Genomic DNA, 14,675 nt, shown 5'->3' with positions numbered 1-14,675 from the left:
TGTGTCCCCCCTTCATCTACACCGATTAAATTGGATTTAACAAGTGACATCAATAAGGGATCATAGCTTTCACCTGGATTCACCTGGTCAGTCTATGTCATGGAAAGAGCAGGTGTCCTTAATGTTTTGTTCACTCAGTGTAATCTCCCATAGACAAAAGTCCCTGGTTCCATTCTGATTATACATTTAGCTGGTTCTACTCTCCTCGCTGTACAGGAGGTACAGTACAGAATGGAACATGTGGCAACAGCTGTTGGTTCTTATCCCGAGTGTTCCGATCTTCATTCTAAGCTCGTGATTTCAACATCTCTCCCCTCCATTACTGTTAGACTCGCTACTCCTCTGTTTCTATCCCTTATGTTGTTTTTCCCTCATCTTTCCTTCCAGCATGTTCTGTAACCTCTCTTTGCTGTCCCATCTCTCCCTTTCTTTCTGCTCCAGCTCAAAGCTTCTTCCATGCACCAATACAGGTTAAATAGGTTTACATTTAAGTCATTTAGCTGTTATCCAGAGGGACTTACAGAAGCAATTAGGGTTTAGTGCCTTGCTCAAGGGCACAGCAACAGATTGTTCACCTAATTGACTCAGGGATTCAAACCAGCGACCTTTCCTTCCCTCACAACACATTTCTATGGTTCAGATTTGTCCTATTCTAGATAGAATTAACTTTTGACCCTCGTCTTAGCAAGTGAAGCCATACTGAAGCTTCACAGCTACATGTTTGCAATGCCCAGGTAGAGACTGATATCTGTGTTTTTTTCCTCATTCGCTTTAAGCAGAAACATGAACCATTAGGGACTGATATTCTTCCACTACATTATGAATCTCTGAGTGACGTGTTCATCTGCTTGACTGGGAGCTTTGACAGTGCAAAGTAGGACATTGTAGTGTTACTAAGTTTTACTTGCAATGACTTTGATATGTGGTTGTTTTACCTACCTTAGTTTAATGGACACAAACACATGCTGGGTTGTTTGGCTGACCCACCTGCTGGGTTGCAGACATTGGGTCACTTTGTTGTTAAAAAAAACATTTTACATTGTGACCTTCCATTATAGAGTTTTGCTTTGATGTGGATTGAGGCCTATACTGTACATTCATACATTCATACATTCACCTTTCCTATTTCTAATGTGGGATTGTGTTTCTGTATGTCACGTCCTGACCAATATTTAGGTATTATTTCTATTATATTTGGTCAGGACGTGGCAGAGGTATATTTGTTTTGTATTATGGGGTTTTGTGTGTGGTGTAGTGGGGTGTATTAGTTTGGTATAGGTTCTAGGTTTGTTTTTCTATGTGTAGTTTTGGGTGCTGGACTCCCATAAGTAGGTGTGTGTTTGTTTGGTTTTCGTGGGTAGTTGTTTTTGCACTGCGTGTTGTGTGCCTGCAAAACTGTTCCTGTCGTGTATATTGTTTTCCAGTGGATGCGTTACTCCTTTTTGAATTAAAACATGAGCATCCATATTCCCGCTGCAGTTTGGTCTATTCAACACGGCTCTTTTTGTGACAGAACTACCCACCACCAAAGGACCAAGCAGCGGAGAAGAGGACAGAGGCAAGTGAGGGAGGAATGTTGGAGGCAGCCCCAATAATTTTTTAGGGTGGGGCACAAGGGCTATTTGGCGGGGCGAGATTACAGCCCCAGGCCAGCTCCCCGTACCCTTGTAGGGCAGACTGGACAGGTCCCGTGCTTTGGGGTTGGGGCTGTGGTGAGGCCTGGGATTTTCAGGCCGGTAGGCAAGGTACCAGCGCCCCGCATGTGCCAGGGCGAAGTAGGCATCGAGCCGGAAGGGGTGATGCCAACCCTGCGCTCAAGACCGCCAGTGCGCCCTTTCGGTCCGGTGTTTCCCGCTAGATGCACTAGCATGGAGGTGCGTGTCTCCAGGCCGGCACGTCCAGTACCAGCCCCACGCATCAGGAGTCTAGTGCGTCAGCCCAGCACCGCCAGTCAACAGTCGTCGGAGCTGCCCGCCAGTCAACAGTCGTCGGAGCTGCCCGCCAGTCAACAGTCGTGGGAGCTGCCCGCCAGTCAACAGTCGTGGGAGCTGCCCGCCAGTCAACAGTCGTGGGAGCTGCCCGCCAGTCAACAGTCGTGGGAGCTGCCCGCCAGTCAACAGTCGTGGGAGCTGCCCGCCAGTCAACAGTCGCCGGAGTGGCCAGACTGCGCTGAACTGCCGGAGTGGCCAGACTGCGCTGAACTGCCGGAGTGGCCAGACTGCGCTGAACTGCCGGAGTGGCCAGACTGCGCTGAACTGCCGGAGTGGCCAGACTGTTCCCCGGCCCAGCCCGAGGGGCCCTCCTGTTCCCCCGGCCCAGCCCGAGGGGCCCTCCTGTTCCCCCGGCCCAGCCCGAGGGGCCCTCCTGTTCCCCCGGCCCAGCCCGAGGGGCCCTCCTGTTCCCCCGGCCCAGCCCGAGGGGTCCGTCTGCCTGGCGCAGCTATCGGCTCCACCGAAGTGGGCGACGCCGAGGGTGGAGCAGGGTCCACGTCCTGCACCGGAGCCACCTCCAGGATAGGTGGGTTGGGGAGGGAGGGTGTAGCACAGTGCCGTCGTTGACGGCAGCCACCCTCCCTTCCCTTCCCTCCCTTATTGTTTAGGGGGTATTGCTTTTTGGTTTTGTTGGGGTAATGGGGATTTTTTGTGTTTTCTTTTAAGGTGCATTCCGGGGTCTGCACCTTTAGGGGGGGGGTAATGTCACGTCCTGACCAATATTTAGGTATTATTTCTATTATATTTGGTCAGGACGTGGCAGAGGTATATTTGTTTTGTATTATGGGGTTTTGTGTGTGGTGTAGTGGGGTGTATTAGTTTGGTATAGGTTCTAGGTTTGTTTTTCTATGTGTAGTTTTGGGTGCTGGACTCTCAATTGGAGGCAGGTGTTTCTAGTTGCCTCTGATTGGGAGTCCCATAAGTAGGTGTGTGTTTGTTTGGTTTTCGTGGGTAGTTGTTTTTGCACTGCGTGTTGTGTGCCTGCAAAACTGTTCCTGTCGTGTATAATGTTTTCCAGTGGATGCGTTACTCCTTTTTTGAATTAAAACATGAGCATCCATATTCCCGCTGCAGTTTGGTCTATTCAACACGGCTCTTTTTGTGACACTGTACCTAATTGGAAACTAAAAAACTATGAGCAAACTAACCTATGTAATTGTACATGGAAATTGATTGTGATGATACCCATGAATGAATGCTGCACAATGTGCTTATTTTTTTAAAACATTTTTATCAGGGATAAAATTTGATTTGATAAGTATGAAATTGTTTGATGAAATATGCATAAAAGGATAGTAATTGCCCATAATTCTGCACTTTAGTATACTTTTGCACTTCCAATTTTGATTATCATGATTTAGTGAATGCAAAGAAAATGTTTTGATCTACTGGGCTTTTTAAAAGAAAGACAAACTTTCTGTTTTGTCTGTTAGTCTTTTTGCAGGGCAGTTGTGTTCTTTTGATGAATGTATTTGCAATTTCGAAGATATAATAAAGTTTTGATGAATGTATTTATGTTTTGAGAAGGCATCTATATTTTGAAAACGCATTTACTGTTTTGCAAAAGGGAGTTCTGTGTCTTGTGGACTTTGTTTAAAAAAATCAACAACATGATCCCAAAAATTGCTCGTCAACCCAGAATGAAAGTTCGTAAAAACCCAACTAATCGTTAAATTAATGTTTGGGTAATCCCAACAACCCAACATGTTGAGTTATTCACACAACCCAATCGTTGACTGGGTCAAAATAACCCAGTGTGAATTCTATCCAATATTTACACAGCGCTGGGTTACCAAAAACCCCAAATTGGGTTGTTTTTAACCCAGAATTTTTCTGTGAGTGCATTAACTGTAAGTTGCTCTGGATAAGAGTGTCTGCTTAATGACCAACATGTAAATGTTACTGTATAATGTGAAGTATCTACAACTGAAATAGATCACAGTCATTCAGATCATAATGGAAAATAGGCTGTGCACAATACCTCTATCCTCTCTCTCCTTTTCTTTCCTTTGGTTCTCTCTCTCCTCCTGTTTTTTCGCTGTGGTAAACAAAGGAGGGAAAAACAATCATGGATGAACTTGAGGTTACTTCCCCCCACCTCCCCATTACATGTAACAGTATACTGTGTATGTTGGGTGTTTTCAGTGGAGTGAAACATTTAGAACGTTGCAGATAGAATAACATAACGTCATGATGTTACTTGGCATTTTCTTATTTGGGAGTTTGGAACATCAGCTGCCAAAGTCTTGCTTAACCCAAACTTAGACAACAGACCATATAATTGAAACAGTATACACTTCTTTTTTTTCATTCTTGTGGGGAATGAGAAGTGTAGGCCCATTACTTTTGACTCCGTGGTAAAGGGCCAGTTCTTTATTCTTTATTGTGTCTAATCTTTATTTCACCGCAGGGTCCCATTGAAATGAAAAACATATTTCTAGTGGAGATTTGGCCAAGGGTTTATTTTACAGTGCAGAGTGCATGTGTGTGTGTCAGTGTGTTTTAGGTTTTACCTCACAAGGATAGTAAATCAAGGAAAATACAGACAAGTGGAGACATTTCGCAGTGTTATGTTTAGGGTTGCAATTATGGTTAAGGTTAGAATTAGGTTTAAGTGTTAGGTTTAGGGGTTAGGGTTAGGTTTAGGTTCATGGGTAAGGTTAGGGTTAGGTTAAGGGTTAGGCTTAGGGGTTAGGGAAAATAGGATTTTGAATGGGAATCAATTGTTTGGTCCCCACAAGGACTGTGTGTGTGTGCCCGTGTGTGTACATACTCTGTCCACCACTATGGCCGTAGTCATACTCCTCGTACCATGGGCTTTCATAGGTGGGTGGTGGTGTAACAAGCTCCTCTGTATTGGAAGGAGAAAACACAAACACATCACTCCAGTAGCCTAGACTGAGTAGCACACTGTTTCTGCATTGATTCAACAGTACATAACTGCCATGGCAAAACCACAACAACCTGGCTCAAGCAGAAACAGACTGGCAGCCTGTCTAGTAGTACTAATCTATTTTTACTAAACAACATAACAGAGAGAGTCTCTTTGGTTTAATGTGTGCCTTCCGAAGCTCTCGGAAGCTAAAATGCAGTATGTAGTTTCAAAACATTAATACAGTAATTTTCTACTACAGTGATGGTGGAACAGAGCCTTTATTTCTGCATCCACAACAGACACTCTCTGTTTGGACCCACATAAAGCTAGCATAACACGCTGCCTGTTATTTGCCTAGTTAAATGTTTAATTTAAGTTTACAAGGAATATAACAGAGCAGCCATCTTGTGAAAGGCTTCTTGCTCAAAAACAAAACCATGAAAAGCCTTTGACTGTTTTGAACTACACTCTCACCCACTCGCTTTCCTCTAAAAAGCAGGGTGATGATCTAGCCTCCTACTCTGATGTCATTCCCTGGACTAAGAGCTCTATTCAATCTGATCTGCTTTAGCCGACATCAGCATAGAGATTGTTTTGGCGATGTTGGAGGTGGAACTGCGTTAGAGCTATCAAATCCACAAGCGTCTCCAGGCATTATGCCTAAAGCAGACATTGGCATTGGCTGCACAGAGTTGCATTAACCTCTACGGGATCGGTGTCCCTAAACCGTGACAGTTGTTGCTAACATGCACTAATATGACTAGAATGACATTGTAAGTAACAGACAACTTTCCAGGACATAGACATGTCTTATATGGGCAGAAAGCTTAAATTCTTTATAATCTAACTGCTGTGTCCAATTTACAGTAGATATTACAGTGAAAAAATACCATGCTATTGTTTGAGGAGAGTGCACAACAACAAAACACTTTTATCACGGCAACTGGTTTGATACATTCAACTCTGAAGGTAAATAATGTACTTACATTCAGTATTCTTGCTCTGATTTGTCATCCTGAGGGTCCCAGAGATAAAATGTAGCAAAGTTTTGTTTTATAAAATACATTTTTATATTGAAATCTAGAAACTGGGTTCTACAGTTTGAACCCTTGCTGTCTCTGAGTGCCATTATTTCTATATAGCCTACACTTTCTCGTCCTGAAATTCTTATGTGAGTGGGATGGGTGTGGCTTCGTGACAATGATCAAGAGCAGCTGCTCACCGATTTGACAGCTCCAACACAGTTACACCTCAGACACCGCCAAAACATCAGCTGATCTGATTGAATCTAGGTCTAAGCATATGGTTTACAGGATCTACTTCCACACTATAAACCCTAAAACAGCGGTTGTTTTTCATTCTTAGAAAGGAGGAATAGCAGCATACAATGTGGCCCTCTAAACGGTGACTGATTGACCGACTGACTGACTGATTGACTAATTGAGATGTAAGTCACCTGTAACAGCGTAGCTCCAGTCATCTTTCTCTGTGGGGACGACCTCTTTACCATCAGGGAAAGGAAGATTCTCGGGCACCTCGTCTGTTATTGGAGAACGGAGAAAACGAGAAAGTGAGAATGGAGATCTCAGAGAATAAAGAGAGCACAAAAGAGAAAAGAGAGAGCAAGATCGAAGAGGCACATGAGAGTAAGGAAGGAGGCAGATGGAGAAGTAAGAGTAGAGAAATCAGAGAAAGGAGAGGATGAGAATGGAGAGAGATGGTGGAGTGGGAACAGAGAGAAATGGAGAGGTGCAGGAGAGTGAGATACTGTAGGAGTGGAAATATGGTAGGGTGAAACAGTAGTGGAATTATGTACACAGTAAAAGTAATGAAAACCTGTTGCAGCTATCACACAAAGAACAGATGAGCTGAGCTTTGCTGACAAACCTTCACATGAGATGAGATTTTCATCATATAAGGTGGAAAACCTGAGTCATTGGTTAAAGAGTCCAGTTGGCAAATATCATAAAGGGTTCGATTTAGAGTGGATCTGGACGAGAAATCCAGAGATAAAAAGTTGTTTTTGAATTTTAACCCTATCCCAAACCGTAAAATCGGACACCTCGAGTGCATAGAGGAGTTCTGTGTCTATAATTCTTAAAATAATTGTTATGCTTTTTGTGAACGTTTATCGTGAGTAATTTAGTAAATTATTAGCAAATTCCTCCGGAAGTTTGCGGGGGTATGCTAGTTCTGAACGTCACATGCTAATGTAAAAAGCTGTTTTTTAATATAAATATGAACTTGATTGAACAAAACATGCATGTATTGTATAACATAATGTCCTAGGTGTGTCATCTGATGAAGATCAAAGGTTAGTGCTGCATTTAGCTGTCTTCTGGGTTTTTGTGACATTATATGCTAGCTTGAAAAATGGGTGTCTGATTATTTCTGGCTTGGTACTCTGCTGACATAATCTAATGTTTTGCTTTCGCTGTAAAGCCTTTTTGAAATCGGACAGTGTGGTTAGATAAAGGAGAGTCTTGTTTTTAAAATGCTGTGAAATAGTCATATGTTTGAAAAATTGAAGTTTTTGTATTTTTGAGGAATTTGTAATTCGCGCCACGCCTATCATTGGATATTGGAGCAGGTGTTCCGCTAGCGGAACGTCTAGATGTAAGACGTTAATCCTAGACCCTGGGTCTCGACCCCGCCCTGTGCAGCTGGGTCCTGGACTTCCTGACGGGACCCAGGTGGTGAGGATATGTAACAACATCTCCACCCCGCTGATCCTCAACACTGGTGCCCCACAAGGGTGCGTTCTCAGCCCTCTCCTGTACTCCCTGTTCACCCACGACTGCGTGGCCATGCACGCCTCCAACTCAATCATCAAGTTTGCAGACGACACTACAGTGGTAGGCTTGATTGACACTCAATGTCAACAAAACAAAGGAGATGATCGTGGACTTCAGGAAACAGCAGAGGGAGCAGCCCCCTATCCACATCGACGGGACAGTAGTGGAGAGGGTGGAAAGTTTTAAGTTCCTCGGCGTACACATCACGGACAAACTGAAATGGTCCACCCACACAGACAGCGTGGTGAAGAAGGCGCAGCAGCAGCATCTAATTCTGACGTGAGACTGTGAGAGCTGGTAGGTTATACACCTATAGTACACGTTTAAACTAATAGCTAGTATTTAAAAAAAATACTTTGATAATAATTTTGAAGTAGTTAGTAAAGTTAATTGAAATTAGTATTTTTTGTCATTGATGCCTTGGTTCCATTCATTCATTCATTCATTCATTTATTCCATCCATAGATCGTATACATACACTGAGTATACCAAACATTAGGAACACCTTCCTAATATTGAGTTCCGCTAAATTATACTGATATTTCAATATTATCCTTATTTATAGCACAGCGTTGTTGACTACTCGTTTCTGATTGGCTAGAAAGGCATTCTGTGTGTGATTTTAAAATAATCGATTCAAGGACATACTGTACATCTGATGTAATAGCAGCACGAATACTGACCATGAAGATTGCTATTTTCCCATTTCCTATAATGGAGGATCCTGCTTTCTGGCAATAACAGCCTGTAGTACCCTGGTCGACCTTGAACTTCATGACTTCAATGAAAGGGGGAAGTCGTTCTCCCCTGATTCATTCATTCATTCATTCATTCATTCATTCATTCATTCATTCATTCATTCATTCATTCATTCATTCGGTCAATGAATCATTCATTTTAGGACACAGAGGGGGATGAAACATACATCTGGCGTCCCAGTAGTCCTCGTCTCCCTCGTCCACCTTTCCATCCACCACAGGAGTGGGGGGCGTGGCCATTGGGTCCTCTCCCTTCCAATAGTCATCTTCTGGGTCGACCACTGGGCCTGCGGGCTCCTCCTCATCTGGCTTCCAGTAGTCATCCTCTATCAGAGGGACAGATGGACAGTAGAGGTAACTTTATTAGTGTGGAGATTTTTTTAAGCTAGATATAAAACAAAATCCACATGGTTTTTCAAGGTACAAATAAGATCATAAACAAAGTGGCTCTGCTATAAAGTGTTGAGTGGTATTTGAACACTGAGGCACCGGCTTCAGAGAAATTCTATAATGGTTTGTCATCTGTACACATGGTCTCACCGTTGTCTGGGTAGGGGTAGTCTGGGTATGGGTCAGGTTCTGTGGGAGCTTCAGATGGGACAGAGATCAAAGGATTACAAACAACTTTGTTACTCACACAATGCAAAGCCAATAAAAAAATCTAATCAACCAATTCTAGTCCGTTTTTATTGAAAACGTTGATTACAGTAGTAAAGTGGTGTGTTACTGCATTACCTGCTTCTGTGTACACCTCTGTAGTAGTTGTAGGTGGTGGTGTGGTAGTTGTAGGTGGTAGTGTGGTAGTTGTGGGTGGTGGAGTTGTAGGTGCTTCTGTCCGTGGCCCCTTTTCTTTGCCCTTCTTTGGCTTTTTGTCTGCTTTAGGCTTCTTGGTGGCCTTGGGCACTTTGGGCTCCTTGTTCTTCTTGTCTTTCTTGTCTTTCTTGTCTTTCTTGTCTTTCTTGCCCTTCTTTTTATCCCCTTTGCCCTCCTCTTCCTCTTCGGCTCTCCTGACCCTGGCTTGGTGTCAACGGGGGAAAGGAAAGTTAATAAACTTGGTCATTTTGACATGTTGATTCCTGAGGGTCAAATGTCAGGTTTAACAGCACATAACAATCCTATAACAGTCGGATATGCCAGGATATGACAAGATGGCATTCAAACAAAGGCTATACATCAACACCAACTCTCTGCTACTGAAGTAGACTGATGAGAGATAGAGAGACAGCTAAACAAATAGAAATAGAGTGATAGAGTGAGAGGGGGCAGAGAGAGATGGTGACAGAGGAAAAACAGTGGGAAACAAAGACAGACAGACCGAACTCCCGGACCAGACAGGGGATGGGGAAATCTCCCAGACAGAATCACTCTAGCAGGGGGCACAGCTGAGCTAACGGGGGGCGGGGGGGATGTGTGACTGAGAGGAGATGACGGTGTCCTGTGCAGAAGAAAAGCTACTCTGTTCACATGGTGAAACAACAGGGTCCTCACACACACACACACACACACACACACACACACACACACACACACACACACACACACACACACACACACACACACACACACACACACACACACACACACACACACACACACATCAAGGAGAGGGACTGCAGTGATATCATCACACCCAAGGTCAAGGAGATCTCATCTGGGTTTATGTAAATGTTTCTACATTATGTCACATGACATTAAAACATTCCATAATCACGTGTTTTTTTTCTATCTGATGTGTAATGGATAAAATATAAAGATTTTCTTCTTTCTGCCGCTTCCTCTGAATGTACATATTTACAGTATGCTGCATGCTACGTATAGGATGTGGATATAATTGTGCTCTTGTGCTACTTACTGATGGTGCTGCTTATATCGCCACGGAGGGCATTATCTTGGGGAAGAAGAAGTTGTGTTACTACAGAAGTCAGTGGAGTGTATTCATTGGTATTTCCCTCTCTCTATTCGTGGCTATTTGAATACCTGTGCCAGTGACCTACAGTGCAAGTCGGAAGTTTACATACACTTAGGTTGGAGTCATTAAAATTTGTTTTTCAACCACTCCACAAATGTCTTGTTAACAAACTATAGTTTTGGCAAGTCGGTTAGGACATCTACTTTGTGCATGACACAACTCATTTTTCACTTCTAATTCACTGTATCACAATTCCAGTGGGTCAGAAGTTTACATACACTAAGTTGACTGTGCCTTTAAACAGCTTGGAAAAATCCAGAAAATTATGTCATGGATTTAGAAGCTTCTGATAGGCTATTTGACATCATTTGAGTCAATCGGAGGTGTACCTGTGGATGTATTTCAAGGCCTACCTTCAAACTCAGGGCCTCTTTGCTTGACATCATGGGAAAATCAAAAGAAATCACTCAGATTTGTTTTTTTGACCTCCACAAGTCTGGTTCATCCTTGGGAGGAATTTACAAATGCCTGAAGGTACCACGTTCATCTGTACAAACAATAGTACGCAAGTATAAACACCATTGGACCATGCAGCCGTCATTCCGCTCAGGAAGGAGACGCATTCTGTCTCCTAGAGATGAACATACTTTGGTGCGAAAAGTGCAAATCAATCCCAGAACAACAGCAAAGGACCTTGTGAAGATGCTGGAGGGAACAGGTACAAAAGTATCTATATCCACAGTAAAACGAGTCCTATATTGACATAACCTAAAAGGCCGCTCAGCAAGGAAGAAGCCACTGCTCCAAAACTGCTATAAAAAAGCCAGACTACGGTTTGCAACTGCATATGGGGACAAAGATCGTACTTTTTGGAGAAATGTCCTCTGGTCTGATGAAACAAAAATAGAACTGTTTGGCCATAATGACTATCGTTATGTTTGGAGGAAAAAGAGGAGGCTTGCAAGCCGAAGAATACCATCCCAACCGTGAAGCACAGGGATGGCAGCATCATGTTGTGGGGGTGCTTTGCTGCAGGAGGGACTAGTGCACTTCACAAAATAGATGGCATCATGGAAGGAAAATTATGTGGATATATTGAAGCAACATCTCAAGACATCAGTCAGGAAGTTAAAGCTTGGTCGCAAATGGGTCTTCCAAATGGACAATGACCCCAAGCATACTTCCAAAGTTGTGGCAAAATGGCTTAAGGACAACAAGTCAAGGTATTGGAGTGGCCATCACAAAGCCCTGACCTCAATCCCATAGAAAATTTGTGAGCAGAACTGAAAAAGCATTTGCGAGCAAGGAGGCCTAAAAACCTGACTCAGTTACACCAGCTCTCAGGAGGAATGGGCCAAAATTCACCCAACTTATTGTGGGAAGCTTGTGGAAGGCTACCCGAAACGTTTTACCTAAGTTAAACAATTTAAAGGCAATGCTACCAAATGCTAATTGAGTGTATGTAAACTTCTGACACACTGGGAATGTGATGAAAGAAATAAAAGCTGAAATAAATCATTCTCTCTACTATTATTCTGACATTTCACATTCTTAAAATACAGTGGTGATCCTAACTGACCTAAGACAGGGAATATTTACTCGGATTAAATGTCAGGAATTGTTAAATGTATTTGGCTAAGGTGTACTGTATGTAAACTTCCGACTTCAACTGTATCTGTGGAACAGAGGCTGTGTATTCATGTCATATTCATGTGTATTCAATATTCCTCTCCCTGTCCTTAAGAAATCTGATTCTGTGTAGTTGGTTTTTCTAATATCTTTTCAATTGTGCAAGCCATAAATATGTAGCCTATAACAGTAGTAGTAAGTTTTACATAGTTTGTATTGCACTATGTAACAATGTGTACCCACAAAATAGTTATACAGTACCTACTAGCTAATGTAATTACCATGTAAATACAAGGTTTTAGTGCAATTTAATTGGGAAATTGGACTGATTAAACCAACAGATGTGTGTGCTGGTTTACTCCATGTTAAGCTGTGAATCTCAGAAACAAAATTTGTTTTATAACTAACACTACATCATCAGCCCATCTCAGAGGGTGAATCCTTCCATTTTGGAGCTGGGTTCTGTGGTACAGCACAGTACAGTAGAAAATAAAAGTGGACTGTACAAATCTGTCTCCAAGATGCTGAGCTCAGAGCCCAGCCAGGTCTGTTACTGCAGAAGACTGAATCTTCCCCAGTCCCAGGTCTACTCTGCTTTGGGCCAAGAGACAGTCCAGGTATGAGTGAGCTGGAGACAGACAGGTAAGAGTACTGTATGGTGTGTGTGGTGTGGTGTGATGTGGTATGTGTGTGCGGGGTGGACACTGTTGGACTTGTCATAGTGACTGAAAGGTGTGTGTGGGTAATTCAGGAAACTGCTGGCTTCTTTCAAGACCAACACTCTCCTCCACCTGCCTTGTGCCCTGTCCCCTGTGCCTGCCTGATGATGTCATATAACGTTCTACAATCCTCGTCCTGGAAGGAGGCATCTGTTCCAGCCCAACAACCAGACACTGTTGATGATTCTACTACTAAGGTTTTGATCATTAGCTGATACGATGATAAGATGTGTTATTGCTGGGCTGGAACAAAGGCCTGTACACCAGCTGAATTGGGTCCCATCTAGTAGGTAAAACCATCCATGTTTCTAGCCACTCAGATGGGACCCAATTCTCCACTTAGTAACATATATAGCATTATAATGTGAATGTTCCTACTAGGCAAAAACTGGTTGAATCAACGTTTCCATGTCATTTCAACCCAAAACTTCAATGTGATAACTTTGAATCAACGTGGAAAACTGATCGGATTTGCAAAAAGTCTTCAACGTAAGAGAATTTTGTATTTTTTTTCATAAAACTTTTAACCTCAATGACAGGGTGACATTTTTGGCTGAGTTGAATTCACGCTAGTTGACAACTCAACCAAATGTAAATAAAAACTAGACGTTGAACTGACGTCTATGTCCAGTGGGTTGGCTTCGTTCTTACCTGGTAGGGCATCCTCCTCTGTGGCTCTCTTTTCCTTGCTAGTCTGGCTTTGTGTCTCTGTGAGATCCTCTTCTTTAACTGGTTCATCCTGGGACTCCTGTCTATATAGGGCCTCCATCCCTATCTCCTCTACAGCCTGGCCTAAAGAGACAATGCCTCCTGCACTCTCCCCTGCTCTGGGCAGTAGCACACAGAATAGGGCCAGCAGAACCAAACACACCACTGCAGTATGACCTCCCATCCTCCTTACTCTACCTGCCTCAGGATTCTACCTCAATGTTCCACTGAAAAGTTCCAGCTCAGTGTTCCGATTAAGTATTCCAGCTCTGTATTCTAGTTCAGATTTCCCAAAATCTTGCTTAAAGTTCCAGCTCAGAACGCTACTCAGAAATTCTACCGAAGTGTTCTATATCTGAATTATATCACAGAATTCTACCTCTCAGTTTTCTACTCTAGTGTTCCATGCCTTCTCTCCGGTGAGGAAGATTCTGGAGCTCCAAGCCACAGCCAGACACAGACTCACTCAGAGCATGAGGCAGGGCTGGACACAGAGAGAAGAAAATAGTGAGGGAGGGAGGAAGAGGGAGGCAGAGCAGTCCAATTGTCCTGCAATTTAACTAAATGAGATCCACAGCTCTCCTGGAACGACAGATGAAAAAGTAATGGCTGAGAGAGATATAATCCCCTTCACCTGGCTGATGAGTTGCAACAGGTGCAGAGATCAAAAGGAGATCTTAGCAACAGCTCACTGGAGAAGCAAGGAGAGGTGAAAAGAGTTTAGTCCAGGAGCAGAGCACTTCTTCCACTTCTTCCGCCTCCTTTCCCCTCTGCAGACTGCCACAAACAGGCAGGAATGGAAAGGGGGGGAGGAGTCGAGGACAGTGTGTTTGTGCTAACAATATTGAAACCCACAAATATTTAAGGTACAGAGGAAAAGTACAGTATAACTACTGCTATACACACCTTTATCTATTCACATACTGCCCATACACACCATTCACATACATATTTATAATTTATATTCCTGACTCAGGTCCAGAAGCTAATTTCCTGCAATTATATCAATTTTGCTTTTGTCACGATTCTCTAAGACAGAACCCAGAAGCAGACCAGGACAAGGTGAGTAAAATGAAGGTGAGTATTTATTGGTAGTCTTGATGTGTAAATTGAATAATCCAGGAGACGGAACGGCAGCGGAGGTGAGTTGATGAGAGTGAATGGGTTGATCCAATGAAGTCACTGAATCCACTGACGGCCAGGCAAGGGAGTTGAATGTTCCGGGAGAATGACTGTAGACAGAGTAAATGGGAGTGAGTCACCGGCAACAAGTACAGAATAACAAAACACA

At 43.3% G+C, this 14,675-nt stretch overlaps 1 protein-coding gene across 2 annotated transcripts in view; it reads right to left on the bottom strand.

The window, feature by feature from the left end:
* LOC123730377 (inactive carboxypeptidase-like protein X2) overlaps positions 1-13,989 on the bottom strand; it is a 70,828-nt gene extending 56,839 nt beyond the window's left edge. Inside the window, exons 1-8 of one of the 2 annotated variants that reach the window (XM_082968469.1) lie at positions 13,328-13,989; positions 10,272-10,307; positions 9,155-9,436; positions 8,960-9,007; positions 8,587-8,745; positions 6,323-6,406; positions 4,765-4,842; positions 3,973-4,029 (exon numbers count right to left, since the gene is read on the bottom strand). In XM_082968469.1, the coding sequence (XP_082824595.1) occupies positions 3,973-4,029; positions 4,765-4,842; positions 6,323-6,406; positions 8,587-8,745; positions 8,960-9,007; positions 9,155-9,436; positions 10,272-10,307; positions 13,328-13,568 (985 nt within the window). In that variant the 5' untranslated portion in view covers positions 13,569-13,989. The remainder of the gene's footprint in view (positions 1-3,972; positions 4,030-4,764; positions 4,843-6,322; positions 6,407-8,586; positions 8,746-8,959; positions 9,008-9,154; positions 9,437-10,271; positions 10,308-13,327) is intronic. The other variant, XM_082968470.1, reaches the window with a different exon arrangement.
* Between the last annotated feature and the right edge of the window lie 686 nt (positions 13,990-14,675).

The sequence above is a fragment of the Salmo salar genome, chromosome 24 (genome assembly GCF_965601325.2).
Source record: "Salmo salar chromosome 24, fSalSal1, whole genome shotgun sequence".
NCBI lineage: Eukaryota > Metazoa > Chordata > Actinopteri > Salmoniformes > Salmonidae > Salmo > Salmo salar.
This window is presented reverse-complemented; position numbering and strand designations above follow the sequence as displayed.